At 38.3% G+C, this 27,032-nt stretch overlaps 6 protein-coding genes across 9 annotated transcripts; 3 read left to right on the top strand and 3 right to left on the bottom strand.

The window, feature by feature from the left end:
- Positions 1-2,861: 2,861 nt before the first annotated feature.
- On the bottom strand, positions 2,862-3,431 carry LOC106417405. Its single transcript, XM_013858216.1, has one exon. It carries the CDS (start codon positions 3,429-3,431, stop codon positions 2,862-2,864), a length of 570 nt encoding a protein of 189 aa, XP_013713670.1.
- Positions 3,432-11,714: 8,283 nt separating this feature from the next.
- LOC125587218 lies at positions 11,715-12,553 on the top strand. The gene is made up of 2 exons (XM_048757423.1): positions 11,715-12,279; positions 12,345-12,553. The coding sequence occupies exons 1-2, from the start codon at positions 11,715-11,717 to the stop codon at positions 12,551-12,553; spliced, it is 774 nt and encodes a 257-aa protein (XP_048613380.1).
- An 872-nt stretch (positions 12,554-13,425) lies between these two features.
- On the bottom strand, positions 13,426-17,386 carry LOC106416645 (uncharacterized protein At3g43530-like). 3 transcript variants are annotated; one of them, XM_022712239.2, is made up of 8 exons: positions 16,711-17,386; positions 16,556-16,636; positions 15,327-16,099; positions 15,073-15,234; positions 14,489-14,981; positions 14,261-14,401; positions 14,057-14,160; positions 13,661-13,952 (listed from the first exon to the last, which is right to left on the bottom strand). In XM_022712239.2, exons 3-8 carry the CDS (start codon positions 16,083-16,085, stop codon positions 13,887-13,889), a joined length of 1,725 nt encoding a protein of 574 aa, XP_022567960.1. In that variant the 5' UTR covers positions 16,086-16,099; positions 16,556-16,636; positions 16,711-17,386; the 3' UTR covers positions 13,661-13,886. The 3 variants fall into 3 exon arrangements, with proteins under 3 accessions (XP_022567958.1, XP_022567959.1, XP_022567960.1); XM_022712237.2 differs by lacking the exon at positions 14,057-14,160 and having other exon boundaries at positions 13,426-13,952; XM_022712238.2 differs by lacking the exons at positions 14,057-14,160; positions 16,556-16,636; positions 16,711-17,386 and having other exon boundaries at positions 13,426-13,952; positions 15,327-16,526.
- A 206-nt stretch (positions 17,387-17,592) lies between these two features.
- On the top strand, positions 17,593-19,186 carry LOC106418717 (5'-adenylylsulfate reductase-like 4). Its single transcript, XM_013859474.3, has 4 exons — positions 17,593-18,031; positions 18,113-18,300; positions 18,386-18,510; positions 18,592-19,186. Exons 1-4 carry the CDS (start codon positions 17,843-17,845, stop codon positions 18,969-18,971), a joined length of 882 nt encoding a protein of 293 aa, XP_013714928.1. The 5' UTR covers positions 17,593-17,842; the 3' UTR covers positions 18,972-19,186.
- Positions 19,187-19,761: 575 nt separating this feature from the next.
- LOC106418582 (probable protein phosphatase 2C 10) lies at positions 19,762-21,788 on the bottom strand. 2 transcript variants are annotated; one of them, XM_013859314.3, is made up of 6 exons: positions 21,533-21,788; positions 21,329-21,427; positions 20,856-21,095; positions 20,484-20,757; positions 20,241-20,395; positions 19,762-20,175 (listed from the first exon to the last, which is right to left on the bottom strand). In XM_013859314.3, the coding sequence occupies exons 2-6, from the start codon at positions 21,365-21,367 to the stop codon at positions 20,038-20,040; spliced, it is 846 nt and encodes a 281-aa protein (XP_013714768.1). In that variant the 5' UTR covers positions 21,368-21,427; positions 21,533-21,788; the 3' UTR covers positions 19,762-20,037. The 2 variants fall into 2 exon arrangements, with proteins under 2 accessions (XP_013714768.1, XP_013714769.1); XM_013859315.3 differs by having other exon boundaries at positions 21,329-21,434; positions 21,533-21,785.
- Positions 21,789-26,314: 4,526 nt separating this feature from the next.
- LOC106417407 (uncharacterized protein At4g04775-like) lies at positions 26,315-26,737 on the top strand. The gene is made up of 2 exons (XM_013858218.1): positions 26,315-26,476; positions 26,549-26,737. Exons 1-2 carry the CDS (start codon positions 26,315-26,317, stop codon positions 26,735-26,737), a joined length of 351 nt encoding a protein of 116 aa, XP_013713672.1.
- The last annotated feature ends 295 nt before the right edge of the window (positions 26,738-27,032 follow it).

Raw genomic sequence — 27,032 nt, forward strand, 5'->3', positions numbered from 1 at the left:
TCGTCAAAGGCATTCTTGTAAATTGTGTAGATTTATGGGCTCAAATCTTGATCTCGGCCCATAAAGCTTCTCGCATCGGGTGTCAATCGACACCAAGGATGTGTGTCGACCGACACTTCCTCTGGGTATCGACTCTGTTTCCTCTTCATTTTTTCAGCTACGGGTTTAGCTCCAATTAAGCTCCATAAACTCTACAATGTTCCAGAACATACCTAAACCTGTAAATACAATAGAATAGACTCCAAACATAACGTAAAGACTCTAAATAAGACATATACTATGGCATAAAAGGTCGCAAAATCCATAGTATATCACTTCACCTTTTCTAATACACCAACACATATGAAATATAATGAAATATTTTTCTTAAAAAGCATTTTATTTGTAAATTTGGTGAAATGATTCTCTTTTTTGGTTGGTTTCTATAACCATTAGAAGACTTGTTATTTTCAACACCAACGTTAGTCGAGACCGACTTTCAATAAGTTTCTTAAATGGACTGATATGAGTTTGAATAGGACTTTAAGAGATGTCTACATTCCATCCTTAACAATCAAGATGTTATACATTTAATATGATTGAAGAGGCTAACATATTTTTGTGGGGTAAACTGTTAAATTTTCTACCAGTTTCAAGTTTCGACAGAATTTTGAAAGATAACTAGTAGCAGGAACAATTAAAAGAAAACAAATAAAGAAACTAAACAGACAATCGGTTACCAAATACACATGCGAAGATAAAGGATAAAGGCTGAGACGGAGTGAAAGCGAGGGATGTTCGGACCTTGCAAATCAAAGAGCGGAAGGAAGCTTCGTAGTTGCCACACGTAACTGGTAGGGCACCCTCATACCTTGGATACCGCATCACTTACAGCTTCTTCAAAGCTCAATCTCACCACTCCGGGAAGAAAAATACCAAACCCTAGCCCGGAAAAGATAAGCCGTGACCAAACTGGCAGCACGAGGAAGAGCTGCTCTTAGGGAAAATCCAACTTGACCTTGTATCAACCAAACAGCTATCACTTGCTAGTTCTGATACTACTTGTTAGGTTTACCCATACACCTAACTTCCCTACCCTTTGAGTGTTAAAGCTTGGATCTTTGTGATGAAAACAGAAACTTAAAGACACAAGATCTTTCACCCAGTTCCCTTGCGGTACCTTTGGGGTGGGATCTCTCTCCCACAACTTCCACTAACAAGCAAAGCTTACAAGTTCCAGTCACTTCTCACTTCCTTGAGAATGACAAAGGAGATTACAAAAGGAGTGTACAATACCAAAACACTCTAAGAACACAAAGACTCGAACTTTGTTTCTTTTCTTGTCTTTGGTAGCTTCTCACTCTCTGACTTCTTCTCTCTTGTCTACTTTTTGTTCTTTGCTCAGATGCATATCCCTCCTGACTGCCTTTGAGCTTTTTGCTTGCCTCTCCCTTTCTAGATCTTGTGGAATTTCTCTTGTCTTCTCCTCTTTCTTGGTTTGGCTTAGCTTCTTAAGTTTAGAGGAGGCACAAGATATATATAGTGGTATCTTATGTCTCCAAAACCCTAGAACTAATGGGCTTCGAAAACACTGAGGCCCAAACATAATAACTTTCCTAGAGCATCAATGTGCAAGATGCAACCTTTCTGAAGTGGTCACTTCAGTGCTCTAGATAACTTCGACGATTTCCCTATAGCAACAAAGTGTTGGAGACAGGTTTCTGAAGTGGGCACTTCATAGCTGTAGGTAAAACACAGACCAAATGCACATAACCAACAATCTCCACCTTGAGCATTTGGTCACTTGTTCTTGTGCTCTCTTGCGCATCCAACCTACATCCAACCTACCATGCCTTGTAGGTACTTGCCCTGCTTCTTGGGGGCCTTCCATTTCCTGAGACGGAATCATCCTCGCCTCTAGGCCTAGGCAAAATTAACCAGAATCGAAAAACCAAACCATACCGAACCAAAATTATCCGATCCGAAACTGAACTAAAAAACATAATAACCCGAAGGTTCCTATTTTAAAATATTGTGGGTACCCGAAACGAACCGGAACCTAATTGATAGCCGAATGGGTACGTTTGGGTACCCGAAATATACTACATACTTAAAAAAATTACTTATACTTAGATTTAATTAACAAAAATATTTAAATTATGTTATAAATAAATAAAAATATTTATTTACATTTGAACTAAATACTAAAATATTCAGATTTCATTAGTTATAGTTTTAAAATTCCACAATATTTATAAACTTTAACGTTTTTTAAAAAATAAGTATTTTTTGTGTAATTCAGATACTTTTTGTTTGGGTAATTCGGGTAGATTGGTTACTTTTGGGTAGATTGAGTACAAATGTAATCAGAACCGAAGCGGACCCGATAATTTTTAGATAGTTACCGGTTCCTGACGTAATTATCCGATCCGAACAGATCCGAACCGATTTTTGGGCGGTTCCTGTTTGGTTACCTAAAGTCCAAAACCGAAAAAACCGAAAAACCCGAAAAAACCGAAACCCGAACTAACCGAACCGAAAACTGGATGCCCATGCCTACTCGCCTCCTCCTTTCTCAGTTACTCCACCTGAGTCGAACCACTTGCTTCAACTTCTTATGAAGCTTTCCCTCAACTGCTCCACCTGGAACCTGTGACTCTACTTACACAGTTCCAGAAACTCCACCAGGTAACTCTCCACGCTGCAACTTAACTTTCCATCTCCAGGCTTTAGACAAATTAACTCTACCCTGTCAATTCGATCCTGCAAGATCCACCATAAGCCAGCATAGTTACCTGGGATTGTTTCCCCTTTTAGTTAGTGTTGAGAAGTATGCAGCCTCGCTGCAACTTCTGACTCGGTATCCTCTTATTCAAGAAGCCTCACTGCTTACTCCTAGCATGCTTCTGATCTTGGGTAGATCCTTCTGCTTTTATGAGAGACTCATATTCTGTTTCACTCACTTCGAACAGAAACCTTGTGGCTGCTTCAATCTCATCTAAGCCCGTTGCATTCTCTGAGCCTGAGGAACTACTAATGCAACACCTGGAATCCTTCTTGAACCCATCAAGCCTCTGATTCCTCCTTCTTGAAGACTTCTTCTTGGTCTTCCCTTTGTCCCCTTTAGCTACCTTTGGTTCTTCTCCTGATTCTTCACTGCTCACCTTAGACTCAGTCTCTCCTGACTTTCCTGTCATAGAAGAGTCTCCACCTTGAGCTACTGACCCCTTCCACTTATAGCCATAAGGAGTTGGTCCTTGAATTAGATTCCTGCGGAAAGTCACATTCCTTGACTTCTTCTTTTCAGCTCCCTTAACCGACTTTTCTGCTCCTTTCCCGGGCTTCCTTGCTTCTGTACTCACCTTCTCTTCCCTTGGCACCTTCATTTCAGCCTTAGTGACCTTGCCTTGAAGGTAGTAGAGCCCTTCGTGATATTCTCTTGATATCACCATCCTTCCAGCTTTGTAAAACTGAACCTCGAAGACTTCTCCTCTGTACTTTCAACCTGACTTCTTCAACATCCCATTGCAAATCAGATTTCTACTCACCTCTGGCATGTATTTAATATCCTTGAGTATCACTTCTGAACCATTCGGATTCTCAATCCGAACATTTACTATCCCCTTGATGTTACCATATGTGTTGTTTGCCATTAACACTTTACCACCATCAAACTCCTTGAAGTCAAACAAGACTTCCTTGTTTGGTGTGTTGTGGTATGAACAACCCGAGTCCATAATCCACACTTTCTTTGTGTTATGAGTGCTAACACTTAAAGTCATTGGTTCCTTATACACAGTTGCAGTATTTGCAGAGCATTTATCCCTCCTCTTCGGGCAATCTCTTTTCCAGTGCCCTTCATCTCCACAGATAAAACAACCCTTGTTGTTCTTATCATGCCATGGCTTAGACTGATACTTTCCTCTGCTCTTAGAACTTGTTCTTCCATGTTGGTTACTTCCTCTTGAATCATCATAGAGACCTTCAGCACTTGGTCTAGACTGGCTTCCACTTTCAGTTAACTTTCTCTCCTTAGACCATGCAGCTCTTGCTACTTCATTCAAGCTGAGACGGTCTATTCCATACATGAGAGTTTCCTTTAGCTGGTCATACCTTTGGGGCAATGAGCTTAGCAGCATAATAGCTTGGACTTCATCTGACACATCTACACCCAGAGTGTTCAGATCCGCTACCAGCTTGAGAAAGTCATCAACATTCTCATCTATACTCTTCGCATCATTCATCTTGAAAATATAGAACTTCAGCTGTAGATATATGCGATTTGGCAATGAAGTCTCCATGTACAATCTGTTCAATGTTGACCACATGGCTGCTGCTTTTTCACAGTGCTTGCTCTTCCTTAGCACATGATTTCCCACATTCAAGACAATCAAATCTTTAGCCTTTTCTGATTTTCGAGCTTTACTGGATCTATGCTTGGATCAGCATCTGAGACCCCTTCTAACCCCTTTTGTGGATCCTTCATAGCAGCTTCCAACTCCTCCCGTTCACGAGGTGAATCCTTCAACAGCTTCTCATTTGTAAGAATTCCTTTCAAACCTAGAACACCAAAGTGAGCTAGCATACGAACCTTCCATAAGGAGAAATCCCATGTTCCATCAAACCTATCCACCTCTATCCTTGTATTCGACCTTGAATCTTCAAGGAGAATCTTCTAACACTCTTGCGCTGAATCTGGCTCTGATACCACTTGTTAGGGAAAATCCAACTTGACCTTGTATTAACCAAACAGCTATCACTTGCTAGTTCTGATACTACTTGTTAGGTTTACCCATACACCTAACTTCCCTACCTTTTGAGTGTTAAAGCTTGGATCTTCGTGATGAAAACAGAAACTTAAAGACACAAGATTTTTCACCAAGTTCCCTTGTGGTACCTCTGGGTGGGATCTCTCTCCCACAACTTCCAATAACAAGCAAAGCTTACAAGTTCCAGTCACTTCTCACTTCCTTGAGAATGACAAAGGAGATTACAGAAGGAGAGTACAATACCAAAACACTCTAAGAATACAAAGACTCGAACTTTGTTTCTTCTCTTGTCTTTGGTAGCTTCTCACTTTCTGACTTCTTGTTCTTTGCTCAGCTACAGATACCTCTTGATTGCATTTGAGCTTTTTGCTTGCCTCTCTCTCTAGATCTTGTGGAGTTCTCTTGTCTTTTCCTCTTTCTTGGTTTGACTTAGCTTCTTAGGTTTAGAGGAGGCACAAGATATATATAGTGGTATCTGGTGTCCCCAAAACCTAGCACTAATCGGCTTCGAAAACACTGAGGCCCAAACATAACAGCTTTCCTAGAGCATCAATGTGCAAGATGCAAACTTTCTGAAGTGGTCACTTTAGTGCTCTAGGTAACTTCGCCGATTTCCCTATAGCAACAAAGTACTGAAGACATGTTTCTGAAGTGGGCACTTCAGAGCTGTAGGTAAAACACATACCAAATGCACATAACCAACAGCTACCAATCGCCGATGCCATTTTCAACTGAGGAAAACAGAGATTGCCGCCTCGAGCTCCCAACCGTAACCATTACACCCATTTAACCAAGATATACCGAGAGGATACCCATCTATGGAGAAGAGAAAGCCGAAGCAAGATTGGGTTAAGTTACTAACTAAACTCTCTCAATCATGACCTAAAAATTAATACCACAACAAGCACACAACAACCAACATATTATTTGGAGAAAGGAGAACATCATGTGTGACACAACCACCAGACCCGAACACAAATGGGGTAAGAGATGGTCACATGAAACGCCAAATCTGACGATCTAAAGCACATATAACATAGGTCTAACTAACACACACACACACACACATCATTGAAATGGAGAGATGGTTTATCGACCCCGAGCCACCGAACTCCAACGCGGGGTTACCGGGAGGCAACCAAAACCCCGAGATTGTGAAGTGACCAAGAGCATGCCACATAGCACACAATGAGAAACTAAACATGTTTGCAACAACACCCACTCCATCGCTCACCCAGATGCGCATGTGAAGCTTGACAAACCACAAGAGACATGAGCGCCATTACTGAAGGCCTACTCTGTTGGTTAACATATGTCGTCCTCATGCACCGTTAAAACCACCAAGGGCAACATACCTAAGATAGCTAACCGGATCTGAAACCACTCACATCAACTCAACCGCAGAGGAAAAGAAGATAATTGATGGGGGAGAAGGCATGAAGACGGACAAGAACAAAAAGCAAGAAAAGTGGAGGTTCATCAGTCGTACAATGTGGCGATGGCCACCGTAAAACACACTCAAACTGTGTGCAGAGAGAGAGAGAGAGAGAGAGAGAGAGTGTGTAACACCCCCGATCCAGAATAAGTAAAAGTTAATTAGTTTGTCATGCACCAATCTAACAAGAACATGCACGACGAACTAAAGAACTCTAACCAGATCGAAGATACAACTACCACGTGCCCAAACATTTGATCTGAGGTTCCCAGATCAGATCCGAAATACCAAGATCATATGTCCAAGAACGGGTTCCTAGCGATTCCAAGTTAAGGCTATGCAACCCGAGTTTGAAACAGTTAGTTAGTTCGTCCCGGACTAGGACTAGTTTCATATGGAATCCAAGTATTCCCCAAACCATTTCTTATTCATATATACTTTAAGTTCAACCACATCAAAACTTTATACATGCTCTGCCGATGTTCAAAACCATATCTTACATATTAAAAAACGTACATGTTTGCAAAAGGTAGCAAATCTACACCAACAGCTTTGTGCTCGTCCGATCCCAAATGGAACCTGATACGGGTTACCTTGAAAAAACAAAGAGTCTAATGAGCAACTATTTTGCTCAGTGAGTCGGGTTTCCTAACAATTATTTATCCCCCCATTATGCATCAAACATTAAGCAACAAAGATCAATTATATTAAGAAATATGCAATGCAAAAATAAAGCAATCACGTAAACAAGCATCCACTCTTCACGAGTGGTTAGATCATTATCGATCGCCGAGGACTGCCTCTCGCCATTGGTTCCTATCTCCATACGAAGTCCATAACACATCCCTGTTGCGCCCATTGACTCTAAACACAAAGTCTAAAAGGCCGATGGCCCGGATAACACACTTTCCGCATCGTCATGCAGCTACACGGTCGAGGGTAGCTAGCCCTATCACACGTGTCTTCGCGTCCTGCCAGGAACTAATTTTGGTAAGGCCCCGGACAAGGCACGGGCCTCGAGTGGACACCAATGACTCTCACGACACTCCACCCGAGTGTCGGACCCTCATGGATCAAGTCCGTGGATTTATGGGTTTCCCCGTTAAGATATGATCAACCATGTTATATTACCTGAGCCGAGGCCCAAAAAATACAATGCAATGACATAAGTATATGCAACACAACATCAATGTATCACAATCATGTTATACCTCTCGAGCCGAGGCCCGACGATATAACTCAATATCTTTCACAAACATCATCCTTATCATATCATTATATATCTAAACGCGCAACCTAGCAATGCATCAACCAATACTCTTGTTTTGCAAGCGCTAACCGCACACACAACAATCATAACCCATAACCTAGACTCACCTCAACACTTAGATGAAAGTTTCGGACTGGAAACACTTCTATCTCGCGGTCGGCTTAACTTTGAACTTTTATCGGGAAAACTTTAGAACTTTAGAAATCTAGACACAGGGAGGGTAGGATATGAAAGAAAAAGAAAGAAAAGAAAGCTAACTAAAAAAAAGAAAAGGAAATCTAAAGACCAAAACATTACGTTAAGTCTCAAGTGTTCTCGGGTTCTCTTGGGAGCCTATGGTCGGGTTTTTAAAAGTGGAGAATGAACTAAGGGGGTGGTCTGCTATTTATATGCTGGGGAATGATCTCATGGGAGGGTTTTGGTCGTGCATGACAAGCAGGAGGTGTCTCTGCCTCCCAAACCAACCAATAGGAGACAACTTGGTGTCTTGGCCACAATTTTGGCCAATAAAACCAAGCTTTGTGGCCAGCCACCAAAGCATCCAATAGAAATGAGACAAGAACGGCTCGGAGGTGGTCCAGTCAAGGAGAAGCACATGTCCAGCTGCTTGAAGGAGGTAAGCAAGCAGCTGCATCTTTCGGAAACTTCCAAACACGCTTAGCACGTCGTAGATGGGCCCGAATGGCCGTACTTAAATCCCGAACGTGTAATAAGCTGATCCGAGCTGGCGGGAATGTTTCTCCTTGACAAAAACATAGATTTCTTAGACCAAAACATTTCTAAAATAATTCTAAGGTCATTCTCATCTTAAGGGCCTATAATAATTTTTCGATTAATTTGCTCGTCCGACTAGGACATTCTAGGCCGAACCACTAGCATTTTCAATCCACTAAACTTCCAGAAGAATTTATTTCTTCAGATGGACAACTATTCTAAGACTTTCTAAAATTTTCTTATGTACCTTGGGATCAACAACCATCTATGTGTGTGTGTGAGAGAGAGAGAGAGAGAGAGAGAGAGAGAGAGAGAGAGAGAGAGAGAGAGAGAGAGAGAGAGAGAGAGAGAGAGAGATGCCCTTTGACTCATATCACTTTGGCATTTATCAATTGTATTGGATTTTCTTCAAACTAAGTTTAAAATTAGAATATATATATCCATCTAATATTTGTAAAGGAGTTATAAAGGACACTACCAACAACCATACAATATGCCAAAACAACTTATTCACTTCTCTATGTTCTGGCCGGACATAAATAGCTTTTGTTTTCAACGTATCTTTCCTGCTATGTTCTAAACTGTCTTTCTTGTACTTCCCACTTGTTAAATTATATATTTTGGTTGAATCATAATTTTATATTTTCAATTTGTAATAACCAAATACGTCGGTTACTAGGATGAGTATATTTTTTATTTTTCTTTCACTAAATATGGAATTAATTATGTGTATATATATATATATAATATTGTACAAATTACATAAATTATTATTTTAATAAATAAACAAAACATAAACTACATAAAAGTTTAACTATTAAACAAAAACTGTAATTTCTAAAATAAAATTAAAGGATTATAAGATTAATTTCTTATAAAAATAATCAAGGAAGTAATGAGACAAAATTATATTCAAAAGTATAAAAGGATAAATCTATTATGAATATGGACTAATTAGCCAATTGATTCTAAAATAATTCTGGTTTATATAATTACTTCTATAATCACAGGATTTTAATCTACAAAGGGACAAAGGACAAAAAAAAATCTATAACCACCAAAACTAATCTCTTATGGGACAAATGAGTGTAAGTTATGATTATACCCTTAATGAAAGCTCAACATCAACCATTGGATCTGATTCTTCACGTTATAATCTGAGCCGTCCGATCTTTAAAGATGAAATATTTACAATAATACCATTAATGAAACTTGTCTCTCAGCCGCTGGATCTTATGAGTCTGTTTTAATCTTAGCCATCAGATTTTGTCTGCGTCCCACTGAAAATTTATTCACTCTTCTTCTTCACCATTTCTTCTTCAACCATACCCAACCACGAAAATTCATTTCCTTCACCAACCAAACCTCTATTCTTCAACTCTTCACCCACAAACCTTTACCTCTGTTTCTTAGGGTATTTTTACAGGTTATGACACCGTGAAACATCCCATTTGCGTCGTCCTTGGTTCTGAAATCTATTGGTAAGTGTAAACTCTCTTCCTCTCTCTTTTTTGTCTTTCTCTCTTATATTTTTATTGTTATTTGTTTCGGTTAAGTCATATAAAATACATGTTACCTGTTAGTCAGATTATAAGGTTGGTTGATATAATTTTGTTAGAGTATGAAACATAATATTGTAAAAGAAATCGTTTTTGTGTATGGTACAACCGGTACAACTTGTAACTCAAAATTCTTTAACAACTAGTTTCACTGGTACAACTGATGTAGTATTACTAACATTTTTATAGAAAATGTATCATTAGTAAATCTGGTAAAAATAAGTATAACACAATGAATAGGTGGTATTGATACACCTAATATAACTTGTAATAGTCATGTGCAAAATGAACGTCGGATAACTGGTATTACTAGTATAATTTATAACTAGTTTGATATGTAAACCCGTCAAAGTGATAATATAACAGATATTTTTTACAACCGTAAAACTCATATAACTTGTACAACTACTCAATAATATTTTTGTTTTTTACTCATTTCAGGAAGTATGGATAGCAATGGATCTGTGGTGATACACTTTGAACATGGTGTAGACCGACATATTTCTACTTTGGTGATGAAAGGAAGATATGAGGAGATTACTTATTCCCACTTGGTTGATAAAATAGGCAAAAAACTGAAGATTGATGTAGATGCCACCAAGCTTCAACTGAGTTACTTTCCGCTGGTCTTGAATAATAAAAATTCTTGTTATATCTTGGATGATGAAGATGTTTTAGGATATTTGAATAATAAAAATTCTTGAAGATGTTATAAGAAGAACCGACGTTGTGTCTTGCATGTGGAACTTGCCAAAATCGTCTCAGAAAATCAGAGCAACGAGATGTTTTCTATGAATGAGGAAAATCTGAGTGATGCCAGAGCTAATGATGGCATGGTTGGAGTTGGAGAGTTGGAAATTGTTCCTCATATTCAGGAGGATGAGTTTGAGCATGAGAAAATCAGTGAAGAGGGTGATGAAATGGATGATAGGGAGGAGTTACCGGCTGTTACAGCAGTTGAACCTCCTGTTGTCAATTCAGAATGGGATGATGGCATTGATATTAGTCTTCATCAAGAATTTGCGACTAGAGAAGAAGTGAGGGATTTAGTGGACAAAGGTGTGCATTCCAATTTTTTTGAGGTTGATATACAGAAGTCGAATCCTCGGGTTTACATATTGAAATGTCGTGGGGCTGGATGCAGATGGTATTTACGAGCTGCAAAGCTGAAGAACTCTGATTTTTTTCTCTATCAGAACGTATAGAAAGATTCATACGTGCTCTCGTGGAGATGCAAGTGTCATGAAGAAGAAGAAAAGAGGCACGCCAAGCTTGGTCGCATCAGTGGTGCACTCTGATTATCCCGGCAAATACAAGACTCCGGATCCAAAGACTCTCATAGATTTGGTGCAGAACAAGCTGGGTGTTAAGGTTTCATATTCTACGGCTTTGAGAGGGAAAAATAAAGCTTTGAGTGATTTGCGTGGTAACCCGGAGGAGAGTTTTGCTAGGCTGCCATCTTACTTGTACATGTTACAAAGGATGAATCCTGATACCATTACACGATTAGAAGTGGATGAGAAGAACCAGTTTAAGTATATGTTCTTTGCGCTCGGAGCTTGCATCGAAGCGTTCAAGGCGATGAGGCAAGTGATAATAATGGATGGAACTCACCTGAAGGGTGTGTACAAATGAGTGCTTCTCATTGCCACTGCTCAAGATCCAGATCATCATCATTATCCCCTTGCTTTTGCAGTAGTAGATGGTGAGAAAAATGCAAGCTGGGAGTGGTTGTTAACTATATTAAAAACTTTGATACCAGATGATCCTCAGCTTGTATTTTGTACTGATAGAAACCAAAGCATCATCAAGAAAGTACACGAGGTATACCCATTGGCGATCCATGGATATTGCAATTATCACTTGTCTAATAATGTCAGCGGAGCTTGCAGCAATGTTAACAAGAAAGGGGTTGCCAAAAAATTAGAAGTATTGCTGGTATTTACAGTGAGGTGGAGTTCATCAAATGCTACAACGATTTCAGGAAAATGTATCCTCAAGCGGCCGAGTATCTAGATGACAGTGTTCATGAGACAAAATGGGCAAGATGTAAATTTCCGGGAGAAAGGTACAACATAGACACAGCCAACACTGTTGAATCTATCAATGGTGTTTTGAAGGAACCAAGGAAATATGCGTTGTTGCCAATGCTTGATGTGATCGTGGAAAAGATAACAGAATGGTTCAACAAATACCGTCTATTATCTCTACGCGTACCAGAGAGGCAGATACTAATCCCACATGTGCATGGGATATTGCATCACATATATCCTTTGGCTAAAAAGCTGAAGGTGACCGAGCTAAATACATTTGAAGGTCACTACAATGTGCTTGGCGAGGATGGTCATGGTTATTTGGTTGATCTGAGCAACAAAACATGCTATTGTAGGTGTTTTGATATTGATCGGTATCCTTGTGTGCATGCACTTGCTGCCATCATGGCGCGTGGAGAAATGGCTGAACATTATTGTTCTTGGTATTACTGGATGGAGCAGTGGACTTTGGCATATTACAGGACAATATATCCAGTGCCTCATCTTTCAACATGGGAAAGTTCTGAAATTCCTGAGGAAATCCGATATCAGGTTGTCCTCCCTCCGTATGTGGAAAAAAAAAAGGAAGACTACAAGTTGCTAGATTCCCCTCTGCCGGAGAATATCGGAGGAAGAGAAAGAAGAAGTTTCCACCATTGATTGGTGAAAACGAAGAAAGTGGCAGTGATGGCAGTGACAGTGATAGCAGTGGTAGTGACAGCAGTGACAGCAGTGGAAATGGGAACGAAGGAGGTGACAACGAAAGAAGTGGTAACGAAAAAAATGATGAATGAGTCTCATTTGTGTTGTAGAATTTATTTGTGTGTTGTGGAACTTATTTGTGTTGTAGAATTTATTTATGTGTTGTGGAACTTTATTTATGCATTATGTTGTTTCAATCAGGTAATATAGGTGCAACATGGTAAAACTTGATAAAATATAACACTCATATATTTGTGTTGTCTTACTGGTACAACTCGTAAAACTCAAATAGGTTCGACTGGTAAATCTAGTACAACTATGTCTAATTTACTAAAATAGGATCTACTAGTATAACTAGTACAACTGTGCAGGTTGTAAAATTTAAATATTCTTTTGGGTGTTCCCTATTAAAAAACCAATCAAATAGTCTAATTTTTAAGTGTTTGGAAAGGTTTCTTTGTGTTTTGTATTGTGTTCTTTTTTTTTTTTAGATTTCTAACTCTATCACAAAAGTTTGTTTGATCTACCTTATACTTTTAAGGTTTGTTAACTTGTTTGTCCACTTATTTTTTTCAAAATATACATGACAAGTATTTTCACAATAGTGATGATTTCATTGTATCCGGGCAAGCATATGTAAACATACAACAGTGGTACAACTAAGGTAATTGTATTTTTTATATGGTACAACTAATATTTTCCGATTTCACTGCCAAATTATAACTATGTACAAACTGGTACAACTAATAAACTAGTACAACTATGTGAAACTACAACATTTTAAATGTGTATCACGTTTTAAATGTTCAACACATTTTAAATTTGCAACACGTTATTTTGAACTATGTAAAACTAATGTTATTACGTAGTTGTACTAGTTGTACCATTCTTAAATGTTATTGGATTGTCATACTTGTATTAGTGATTCCATAATACCTGTTTTAGCATAATACAACGGTCCTAATACAACAGAAACAGGAACATAAACATATATCATAAGTTTTAACACAACATCCACATAAGTCATAAGTTTTAACACAAAAGAAACATAAGTCATAAGTTTTAGCATCAAAAGAAACATAAGTCATAAGTTTTAGTTGGAACATAAGTTTTAGTTCTTAAAAGCTATTCCAAATAGCTATTAGTTTTTCTGATACGGAGACCTGAGCGGACGAGAAGGTTTATGGGTCCTCTTTGGCCTGATCTCCTCCTCATCACCAACTTTTTCCTTATCACTAGCTGCCTTATCAGCAGCAGCTAACTCATCAGCAGCCTTCTCTGCAGCAGCCTTATCATCAACCTCTTTCTCGAGTTTCTCCGCAGCTTCTGCCATCACTTGAAGAGTAGATGGCGAGTCCTCCACATCTGTCTTGCCTTCCTCAGTTTCACCCTCCTTGTCAGCCTCTGTCTCGCCCTCCTTCTGACCTACTTCATCCTCATTGCCAGCGACCTCATAAGCCTCTTTCGCAGCCTCTTCCTCACCCTCAGCATCTACAACAAAACAAATTACAACAAAACCACCACACAGCAAAATTTATATCACTGAAGCAAATCTAAACCGATAGCACATGAAAAAAAAAGCCAACAACAAATACCTTCAGGTGTTGTCTCAGTAGGAAGAGGAGTGTGTACAGCTGCAGTGATGCATCTGACTCGCTATTCTTACCATCCTTATCAGCTTCTTCTTCACTCTCAGCATCTACAACAAAACAAATTACAACATCACCATCACACAACAAAATTTATATCACTGAAGCAAATCTAAACTGATAGCACAAAAAAAAACCAGCAACAAACACCTTCAGGTGTTGTCTCAGCCTCTTTCGCGCCATCCTTCTCAGCCTCTTTCGTGCCATTCTTCTCAGCCTCTTCTTCGACCTGTTTCTCACCATCCTTCTCAGCCACTGCCTCACCATCCTCATTGCCATTGCCCATATTATCTACAACATAATAAAAATGAATACCCCATCAAAACAATTCCAATGCAAATTTGACATCAAAACAAAACTAATTTTAAAATCAATTACCTCTTCCTTTGCCTCCAGAAGCCTCACATGTTTCATATTCACCAAATTGGAATGACCAATTTTCTCTTTGAATCTTGTCTTGTTCCAACTCCTTTACTCGTGCTGCCAAGAGACGAATTGTTTCGTCCCTCAATGCAAAGCCGTCATCCATTCTCTTGTTCAATCTCAATTCCAACTCTTTTACACTCTCACGGCCTGCCTCGCCCCCTGCCTCGGGTTCCTCACCTACCCTTTCTTCCTCCTGTCCTTCGAATATACCATGAGGCTCAGATTGTTGTTGTGTGGTAGGCCGGTTTCTCACATCCATCTCGAATAGATCCTCCCAAAATATTTTTCCTTCCGGTTCTATAAGGATCCGGTTCCAACCGTCAACGGCTATGTCTGCCTTATCTGAATCATCTTGCAGCTCCACGTCTTCCACACTCCCTTCATCCATGATTTCATACAAGAGGTCTAGTTCATCTCCCTGTGGTTTCAGCGTACTTGAAATCACCTGAAATATGACCAACAACATATCACACTTAAAATTAACTATGAACTTGAAGATAAAGATAGAACAATACTTAAAAATTAAAATCTTTTACCTTTGTGTTTCCAAGCGCCTTATAAATCTCTTCTAATGCAAATCCTGTTGTCCTAGTCCTCTTGTACTTCCATTTGCACATTCTTGGGCAATCTGGGAGACAGTTTGGATCAGGATCTCTGAAACTTTCCCTAAGGACAGGGATACATTCAAAAGCCAATATCTGCACATCATTTCACACAATCATATTAGTTATATAATAATTAATTACTTACATAATAACTAATATGCTTATGGAAAACATAATTCATATACCTCCAAAGGGGTGACAAACCCAGGAAATGTCCACTGCATATTATTCTCTGGGAGCCCTTTAGCGAAATGATCCCTCAAGTGGAAAATCTCCTTCATGCAATCATCAAATGTGTAACGGCCCCATGGAAACTTGTTGCAAAAATCCAGATCATCTACTGCCTGGAGAATGAAGGGCTCAATGAAGTATGCATTTCTTTTCCTTCCTCTTATTACTCTGGTCAAAAAATAAAGAACCGCCATCTTCAGACGCTGATCACTACCATCATCAGCTTCCATCTTCTCAAGCTTCTCTAAGACATCCGCTTCTGTCACTCTCAGACCCTGTTTCTTCCTATTCTTCTCCTTAGTCTTCTTCTGCAAGTGCTTAAAATGCTTTGTTGCAAACTTCATCTTCCCTTTTCTCGGATAGTTTTCAGGGTATGATCCGCAGTATAAACCAGAGAGGAGGGCATGTTCCCTGATAGAGTATCTAATTGGAACACCGTTTACCCCAAACCAAGCTTGTCGCTCCTTTCCTTTATGCATACAACGAAGTAGCAACATCCACAATCCCTGAACCTTTCTTTCCTCGCAACAATCCATGTGGAATAAATGCTTGAACTGAGGGTGATTCTCAAACCAACTCTTCTCTGACTCCTTAAAGTCTTTAATCGTCTCCAGAAAATCGTGTTGGTGGCACCTTGAGGAGAGCTTGCAAGCCGTCCAATAATCACTTGGCTTGAAGAAAAAACCAACAGGTCTCATTGGTTCTACGGCCATATTCTCCTCCCCAGCTTGAAGACACAAATAAAAACACTAAATACACTGAATAAATATCCGAGTTACACAACACAAAATCACTTAGTTGTACCAGTTAAATTAGTTGTACTAAAAATAATATTACTAGTTGTACTAGTAAACCTAGTTATACGACATTTGTTAAACCAGTTATACATCAATAAAACCATATACTTAAACAATACTCAGTTTAATTAGTTAACCTAGTTATATTGTTAATAGTTGTATCACTTACCAGTTGCATCATTTTTCACTCTTTTAGTTATACTAATTATACGATACTCAGTTGTATAAGTTAAACTAGTTATACTTTTCATAGTTGTACCAGTTATAAATTCCAGTGAATATGTTTTACAACATATTATTACCAGTTGAACTAGTTTCATTCTTTTATTTGTTAGTTCAACTCTATGATAAATATTTCTAAAACCATTTCAAGTCGACTTGTTTACCATTCTTGGCGCGTCATTGTCAATGGTAGCAGATCCAATGGCAGCCTCAGGTGGGTTTGAATCACTGTTGTTAGATCCAATCTGCTCACGGTTCCTATTTGTTAGTTCAATATTATCATAAAAATTCCAAAACTATTTTAAATTGATTTGTTTACCGTTCTTTGCGCTTCATTGTTAATGGCAGCCTCTGGTGAGTGTGACTCTCTGTTGGGATCCTTCCTGTTGTTAGAAGTTATTGGAGCTTGCAGTGGATTCTCCGCCTCACTGGGTGTTTGAGTAGGTGCTTTTTGTGGCTCAATCGGAAATGATGGGCTTGGCGTACCCTCTCTATCATCCTGAGAAAGCAATTCCGCTGATGGTGCCGGGGAATGATCGGGATCGGAATGTTGTTCTGGTGAAGATGCGGTCCGACGCCGCTTGGTTGGATTGGATGAAGACTCCGACGAAGACGAGTCTTGCTTCCTCTTCTTTTCTGCGGTTTCAGTCTTCTTCTTTGCTGCATCTCTTTTTTTTTCACGGCTTCTCTCCTCCTCTTCACCGCCGCAGCTTTCTTCTTCTCCGCCGCAACTTTCTTCTTCTCCGCCGCAACTTTCTTCTTCTCCGCCGCAGACTCGTTCTTCTTCTTCTTCTCCGGCGCACCTTCCTTGTTTGTTTTTCCGGCGAAGCGAGTCTTAGGAGCCATAGTTTTTCAATGAGTGACACGAAATAGAGAAATAGATGAGATTCAAGGGACCAACTTCAAGATGATTGTTACCGAGTTTGATTAGTGAGGGGAGATTGAAGGAGATAGTGATTTGAGATTGTCGATTGTGTTTGGATTTGTGTTTCTTGGTTACGTCGAAGAAAAAAAAAATTAGGGATTTAGGGAAAAACAGATGGATCGGGGTGGGTTATTAGTAATTGGGTGGGTAGAATGGTTGGGTTTGTAAATATGTTAAAATTTTAGGTTTTCTAGTATTTTCAGCTGAATTTCGATTTATTATTAATTCATTAAAGAATTAGAAATAGAAGTGTCCTATTCCAGATTTTTGTGTGCCCATTTGGTTTATAATCACATCCTAAAAGAAAAGAAAAAAGGGTTGGCTTTGTTCCTACGAGCAAATCCCAGTTCTCGCCCAGCAACCACAACCGCTTCTTCTTCTTCCTCCTCCTCTCATTTTCTTTTTTCCATTTATATCTTCCAATACCTCCTTACCGCTGTTGATTCCATTCGATTTCTTGAATTCTGTTGGGGGAAAGAAGAAGAGAGCTTGTGGGTGGGTGGGGGGTATCAATTAGTATTCATTAATGGAGAAATGGAACTTTTTGTTGCTGTTGGTGATTGTGTTCGGGAAGCTAACGTTCGTTGCCTTCTGCGCTAGGGTTCCGATTTGTGCTCCGAGGTCTGTTAAAGATTACACCTTTGAGTTACGCGATCCGACTTGTCGACTTTCTGACGAATTACACGAGCGTCTTCATTTTGTTGCCGTCACCGAGGCAAGAAAGTTTCCACAATTGATTGAAACATTCCCCTTAGTTGCGAATCTTTGTTCATTTAGCATTTGTTTCATTGAGTAGGGTGATGAGCGTTGGTTACAAACAGCTTTGGATATGATTCACAAAAACAAGTGTAACTATGTGGCTTTGCTCTTCTATGCATCCTGGTGTCCTTTCTCAATCTCCTTTAGACCAAGCTTCCATGTCATCTCTTCTCTCTACTCCTCGATTCCTCACTTTGCAATAAAGGAATCATCCGTTAAGCGAAGGTGGGTTAACACAATGGCCTCCTCAGTCTAGCTGCTTTTTACTGTTATGATCTATTTTTTTTTGTTACTTGTTGGTGGTGTGCAGCACCCTCTCTAAGTATGGAGTTCATGGGTTTCCTACTCTCTTGCTTGTGAATTCAACAATGAGGGCACGATACCGAGGAACTAGAATGCTTGATTCTCTTGTTGCTTTCTACACCGATGTTACCGGTAAGATGTTTTTAGTTGTCTATGATTGTTTTGAACAACTCAACCGGATGAACTAACAGGAGAGTTTCCGTGGGACTGTAGGCATTGAGACGCTGGATAAGACTTCCATCGAGGAAAGCGTACCAGTTCCTCATCTTGGGAACGAAAACAACACTGACCCAGAGAACTGCCCTTTCACATGGGCGAGATCACCCGAGAATATGATTCGCCAAGAGACCTGTTTGGCTCTTGCTGTCGTATTCGTTCTGTTGAGATTGCTCTATTTGGTTTATCCTGCACTCGTTGTGTTGATGAAGTACACTTGGAGACGGATTGCTCATAACTTGAGACAGGAAAGCCTGCAAGAACACACCGTCGGGCTTCTCAGCCGATCTGTACAACTATGCATGCATCTTATAGAGCCTTGCAAGAGGAGAAATCTGCAGGGAGGAGCCATGAACGCTAGAGCATGGGCCTCCTAGTCTTTGGCCACTGTCTCAATTTGGGATTCAAGCTCATCAAACAGAGTAAGTTCAGCTACTTCTCAGTGAGTTCAAAATTCTAGAAAGATAGCAAATGTGGTCAGCTAAAATGCTTGGCTGTATCAGCCATATGTTACACCTTTTTAGGATACAGTTTGTACCAAAAGTGTATCGGTGGCAATATTATAAAAGTCAATTCATGATGTTTCTGTCAATATTTTATCATGTTGCTTCTAACTTGTTTCCTCAAAACAATTTCAAGAAAATACATGAATCTCAGACTTGCACCAAATCTATTTGGCAATTAATCAAGCTGAGGCATCAGTCTTTTTTCACTAAGTAAATGATTCATTCACCCCAATTATATTACTCTTAGTTGTACAGCCATTTGCATTTCTTTTCCTGTTAAATTAATTGAACACTAAAATTCTCAAAACTGTTGATACTACTTTATATCAAATGAAAACCTACCAGGGATATGTATGTAGTTATATGTAACAAAAATCTTATATAATATTGTGCACTTTTAGATAACAAAAATGTTATATAATATTGAGCAAGTTTTTTTATCAGATGTGAATAATATCCATTACAATTAGTATCTGTTTTATGCAAATGTATATTCGTTTGGTTATATTAGGCTGGATTTAAACTAATAAATCAAATTTTGTCATCCCATATTCTTTGTACAGAAAAATTGTGTTACGACTAGTTACTGCCCCGATCAAATTTCAGAAACATTTGTTAAATTTTAGGGACCATAGTAAAAAAAGTTTCGGAGGATATGAAGAGTACCCAACAACAGAGATTGAAGCAGCTTGTGTTTATACACCAAACCATATGATTCTCACTTACTCACTTACACAAACCAAACCACAAATCAAACAATCAAATTTCCAAACATCCGGAAAACCGATCAACCATTTTACACCGGAGGAAACAAAAATATATTACAAATACCTTTTACGTCATCTTCTATTCTTGATAATCAAACATTATATATTTGGTTTCTTCCATTTCTAATAGTTTCATCCTTTTCTCTGGTGGTTCTGTAAAATATATTTCATCACCTTAATCTGACGACGATGCAAGATATATCATCTTTGCTGTCTCTTCTTAGTGCTTCGGTTGTTAGTTCTTTTGCTGCTTTCAATGGATCTTTGATTCTTCTGGCGATATCAATCGCCTCTTGATTAGCCATCACCTATACCATTACACATCAGAACCAAAACCGGTAATCAAAAAAGAATACAAGACCATATTGTTTACCTTCCATAGACCGTCACTAGCAAGAACTAGAACATCTGTGTGAGCATCTACAGATGAATCCTTAACGTCTGGATCTGACCGTAGATGTGTTTTGAGGCTTTTGTCCCCAAAAGCACGGGAAACTGCTAGCTGCCCGTTAACCCGAGGGACATCTCCTGAAAGACAAAACATGTTTAGGGATGTGATGCTTGCTTGAATAACTTAGTGATGTGTTTGGTATGACAATCTAAGAGAGGAAATAACCTGGCATGTTTGATACAAAGCCTCCTTTATCCTCAATGCTTAACCTTTCAGTGTGGGGCTCGTGATCTATAGTCATCTGTATTGCCTGACCACCTTGTGACAAAACAGCCCGGGAATCACCCACATTTGCCACCCACAAATGTCGTCCATTCAGCAGAATAGCGGTTACAGCGGTTGAGCCACCACGGCCTAGGTCAGAATGTGACAGAATGGTTTGGTCTGTCTTCTCATAGGCAGCAATTAGTGCTCTCTGAGGATCAAACCAAAAATGCTCCTGAACACAAACACACACACAATACAAAGGTTAAAAAATGAGGAACAAGAACGAACTAGAAGCTGTGGGATAAAAAAATGCAAGGAAATTTTGCTGACCTCTTTGAGAATGTTGGAGAACAAATGCTTCTGAAGATAAGCAGGAACACGTTCGCCCAAATGACCATCGTAGATAGCAAACAAACCGAGCTCCTTGCCGTCAATTTTCGTGAATTTGGAGACATAATAATCTTCCATTGGATGATTAGCTTTCCCTTTCACCAAGCTGTAACCAAATTTTATCTCACCATTGCTGTTTTTTCCTTTCCCAGAACTAGTTGACGCCCTCCCAGTCACGAGCTATAAACAATTGTTACAAGATTCAGAGAAGCAAAATCCATAAATGACTCATAAGTAGACAGTTTCACAAATATCTTAACACAATAGGACCAAGTCTTCCAACACATTGACCCAAAACATTGATTCGATTTCAGTCTAAAATTAGACTTGCAAGAATCAATTTAACAAGTCAATTCTACAAAAAAGATATAAAGGAAAGAGAAAAACCAGATATGAGATATGAGTTTGCATACATCGTAGTCTGAAGAACCGAAGCAACATAAGCTCGCCATGAGAAGCAGATGTTTGATTTAACTGATTCCGCGAAACACCTTCTCCAAGATTTCAAGACCCTGCAAACTTTAAAACTTTTCATAAATCGAGAAACACCTAAACCCCTAAAAAGGCCGACTCTTAATAAAATAGATAAAATCAGAGAGAACCCAGTAGATAATTACCTCAAAATCGGAGAACCCAGATTCGAAAAACCATAAAGATAGGATACTTTGGAGTCGACCACTACGCGGCTTGGAGTAATTCCGTGACGAAAGGGTTATTGACAGACTGCAAATGTACTTCTCCAAAAGTCTTCGATGAAACCAGAATATTAGTGGAAGACGACGACGAAGTAGACTTAAATGTTTTGCCTGTTTGGTTTTCTTCCTTTCTTGCTTTTTATTTAATAATGTAAATCATCCATTTCCTTGTATTGGGCTTCCTTGGTTGACTTTCTTGCCGTGTCTTAAAAGTAGTCTCTGTGGCTTTTTCTTCTGTATTTTTTGGTCCGGAAAAAAGTTGAGTTGTACATTATTCTTGATTATATAATCTAATCTTATTTTGTCTTTGCCCAGCAACTACTGATGTCTTAACTCGCTAAACTCAACTCAACTCAGTTCACAGTGATTTTAGATATTTTAGTTTACAGTGATTTCAGATATTTTATGAGTTAGCTCAGCTCAGTCCAACTCATTTATTATATGAGTTTCAATATGTAAACTTCAACTCAGGCCATCTAGATCATGAGTTAAATGAGTTAACTCGCGATCAAATATTTAAAATAAAAATTATAAACTAAATTATAAATTAAATAAGACAATAAAATATTTTTCATAATATAATTTAAAATTACTCCAAAACAATAATATTAAATACTGAATAAATATAACACCTAATAATAAATTGAATCAAAGCTAAATCAATGATCCAAAAATCTATTCTACATAAGAGTCTTGAGATGATATCGATATTCTTTTACATTTTTGTATATATTTATAACTTTTTGGTTTTACATTTTAATTAAAAAAAATAAATATGATTAATATAGAAATTATCTTTTCTTACATAAGAAAAATAGAATTCATATATATATATATATATATATATATAAAGCATAAAAACGACCAAACTCATGAGTTAGCTCATGATCATTAAAGTGAATAATGTACACCCCTAGTTGCTGGAATAATATCCATAGATATTTATAAATCCATGGACTTTTAGGGATAACTTATTCTTTCTTGAAAAATAGAGATATTTATAAATCCATGGACTTTTATAGGATTCAGTGAATCTACACTTCAGTTCCACAGTGGAAAAGTTAGGCCATACTCCTCGGTCTTGAATCATCAAGAATAGATCCTTGCAATCAGTGCCAAAAGCCTGACACGTCGATAGCTAAAGCATGCACTCCATCACCCATAAGAGAACCTCGAGCTCTAGTGAAGTGGTGAGATTCTTCGCCTCTGGTTTCTTTCTCCCAATAGCTGAATTACCCCTCTAGATTTTGTCCATGTCCATCCATAACTATTGAACAGTGCGTCATGTGTCCATGATCCATTTGTCATGCATATTTCAGAATTTGCTACATGTTGAGGGTTTTGTGTAACTTCTGGTTCTTCATGTTTGAAATTTGCTTCAAACCAAGCATGACATTCTGATTCAGCATGTCGGACAGTTTTCAATGGGTCCCTCCCTGTCTATCCTTCTGAATAATTTATCATTCATTTCTTTCTAAATATACCACATAATCCAAAGGTATGAGTCTTCAATATCGTTCTTCCACCAAAAGAGATAATCTATGTTTGTATAGTGGCTTGCACTAGGGAACATCAATGGTGGGTTTGGGGTTGTTGCATGTGCCCATGTCTGTAGGGCTGTGGGACATTCAAAGGTGGCAAGATTTATAGTTTCGTCCTCAGCTCCACATTTAGGGCAATGGTTGTCGCATCGCATATGACGATGTGCTAGGTTTCTTGTTATGGCCAAGTGTCCATAAATTGTTTGCCAAATAAAGTGTTTCAGTTTTGGTGGAGCTTGTATTTTCCAAGCAAAGGCTTGGAGTTTTGTGATATTCGGCTCTACCTGGATGTCCACCGTATCACTATTAAGAACGTTTCTGGCTACCCAATATTTGTGATACTCGGCTCTACCTGGATGTCCACCGTATCACTGTTAAGAACGTTTCTGGCTACCCAATATCCTGACTTAACAGTGTACATCACATTCTTAGTATAGCTCCAACAATACTTATCTCGATGATATCCTTAGCTTATGGCCAAAGATTGATCAGTGAGATATTCTCTGGACTGACATAGTTTTCAAGCATCGCTGAGTTCCATCTCTTTGGGTTTCCTATCATCAACTATGTCTTAGTTTACACTTTACATCTGGGGTCATATAAAATTGCAATGGAATACAGTTTTATCAACCACATAAACTTCATAGGCTAAATTGAATAATGTAATTGAAAACTCGATCTTTTCATTTTCTAACATGTAAATGAAAACAAAAAATTCCAAAACATTTATCGATATCATAATCATAAACACAAGACTAGTTGCGTAGCAATGGAAAACTGGAAAGCTTGTATATGCAGCAAAGTCAAAAGTATCACAAATTGTTTCCCCAAATTCTTACGATGGAAAGTGACTAATGACAGTGGCATTCATTACTGATGTTAAAGTATACAAATATCATAATGTGAGACTAAATCCTGTTTATATGTGTATGAGGGACTCCCCAACTAAAAAGTCAAGATTTGGTATTTGTAGACCAAAATCTTCATCCTACAACATTGAAGGTCCAAAGCTATCTCTATATCCAACCCATACAAGCACACCTGAGCACACGAGATGAGTCATAATCTCAGATGCTCTTAATGAGGCAAAAAGTATTCTGACATACTCTTACGAACTCTGGCGTACTCTTGTCTATTCTGATACTCTCTAGGAGTGTGGTTAATGTCGAAAGTGCCCCTGACGAATTTAAACTTAAATTAATGAAATAATTAATTAATCGAATTCTTCTTCTCTCTCTCTCTCGAGCCTTCACTGCCCTCGATCCTCTCTCGTCCTCGTCGTGGTGTTCTTCCGAGTTCCTCGCTATCATCGAATTGCTAACTCGGTTTCGTCGCTTGGATGCTGAATCATTGAGCTATTGATTCCGTTTTGCAGGGTATGTCTCAAATCGTTTTAGAATCGTCATCCACCACTCATAGACGATTAACTCAATTCACAGGTATTCCGATTTGGATAGAAGATTCCATATTTGTGTATGAACTAGTCGAGGATCGGAAAGTATGGATGGTCTGTTTATTTAATTCGATAATCAACAACTGTATAATTGCATGTCGGGAATCAAAGCTGATTACAATATGGAATTGAAGACTCGATTCGTAGTAATGGAAAATTTCTTATTCATTTGTGTATAAGGATCAGAAAGTATGGATGGTTTGTCTATTACTCAATTGGATAATCAACAACTGTATGATTGAATGTCAGGAATGAAAGGACGATTGAATCAAAGAAAGCTGATTACTATTTGGTTTTCAGAGAAACATCTAGAACTTTAAAACTTGGAGAAACTTTGTTAGATTATACGGGCTGATTACTGACAAAACTCTGTAACATGGTATAAAGAAGTATAACTTTAATGGTATAACTGTATAACCATGTATAACTTTAATGGTTTAATTTTTTTATATTGCAGACAATGTGTCTTTTTTCGACGAACATACACTTTGATTATGATGGACATTATTCGAAGGTTGGAGATGATTATGAATGGATTCCAACCGATGCTTTATTTGTAGGCTATATCCTTTAAGACATCATCATTGGAGGAGATCACTTATTCATTGTTGAAGGAGAGGATATGCAGGAATAGATCTGTTAACGAAGAAGCTCAATTTGGGTTACATTCCATTGGTAGTGGAACCTAAGAGGCAATCATATATTTTTTATGATGAAGATGTGTTTGTTTATCTAACATCAGTGGATAGAGAGAAAACAAGAAGTATTTTGCATGTGGAAGACATCCAAGAATTGCAAATAGTTCAAATAACCGAGTAACTATCAAGAGTTGGAGAAAGCTCTTGTAGTAGGAATTATAGCGAGCGTGAGAGTGGATATGGAGAAGAAGAGAATGTGGGCACTAGTTTGGAACACGATGAACACCCCCAGAAGAAACATAAGAGGAGTAGGTTGTAAACCTTTTGCTTTCAGTTTTGATGTGAAGTAGGTTGTAAGCCTTTCGCTCTCAGTTTTGATTTTTTTATCGTATGGGAACATTGTGAGGTGAAATTTGTATTTGTGTGTTGTACAACCAAGTGAAACTTTTTTCCTTTACTGGTATAACTACGATAGGTAAACTGAGTAATATGATTGTAAATTCTAAACTTGTTAATAAGTCATGGAAGTAATAAGATGGTGATTTATTATTAAAATTATGATTTAATCAGAATAATAAAAATTTCATTTCATTGCTTGTTAGCAATCATTTAGGAAATACACTGAGTTCTTATAGTTTTTTCGTTAATACTCACCTCGTTACATTTTAAAATTTGCTAATGGTAGGAAATCAAGTTTATGTGTACATGATCGTATGAGAAATGAACCAAGAAAACATAATATAATTGGTATAACTATAAAATCAGTCATTCAAGTAGAGTATAACTAATATAAATGGAAATAATTAAAAAGTACAACTTTGATGTTTTCTGTAAAACTAAAAACTTGGTGAAACTTCGACCACCAAAATCCTTGGATAAAACTTCCGGCCTAGCTTTTCGAATTTCGAATTTCCCTCTTCCCAATTTGATAAAACCCCAAAATCGTTTAATCGAAGTATTAAAGACCTTTTTTTTTTGTTTCCCCATTCGCTATCTTCTCCTTTCTCTCTCTTCTCTAATTTATCTCTCTCCCATTCGAACTCCCCCCAACCCCGAGAGAGAAATAGTGGAGATGTCCGCTTCATCTTCCACGACCGGTGGTCGGAGACGAGTACGAACTCCGGGAATACCTAATAAGTGTTGGTGCGGGGTGGGCATCACCGAGCTCATCTCCAAAACCAATCAAAACCCATATCGCCGGTATTATTGGTGTATCTATGCGGCGTCACTAAGGGTACATCCGTTTAGCTTTTGTTATTGAAGGCTTACTCGTTCTTATTTTAATGGTACGTTTAATCCGTTGTAGCTTGAGAACGACAATCACGTCTTCAAATGGGTTGATGAAGCTTTCACCGATGAGATACAACAGTTGGACAACCAAGTTCGAATGCTAGAAGAAGAAGTTCAATTTCTCAAAGCAACAATAAGGAGTGAAAGTGAACTCAGTGAAGGTCCCAAAATAATGGAGCCCAGGATAAAGATATCAGGAGGTTGAGTTATTCTTGTTGTCGTTTTAGTTCTAGGAATTATGATGTATAAGAAGTAATTCCTAAGAGACTTCCAGCTACTTTCTGTTTTTTCTAAGTTTTTTTGTAAGTTTCTCCTAAGTTATGCGAAGTTGGATAACTATGTAGTTTGATCTATCGAAAAAGTTTCTATCATTTTTACGATGTTAGACAATTGAGAAAGTGAAAGTAACACAAATTCTGACCTGTTTATACGAAAACGAATTTCAGCTTTGTCTAAGTTTTACAAAGTTGGACAATTGATTAAGTGAAAACACAAATTTT

This window comes from Brassica napus, chromosome C5 (genome assembly GCF_020379485.1).
Source record: "Brassica napus cultivar Da-Ae chromosome C5, Da-Ae, whole genome shotgun sequence".
NCBI classification, from domain to species: Eukaryota; Viridiplantae; Streptophyta; class Magnoliopsida; order Brassicales; family Brassicaceae; genus Brassica; species Brassica napus.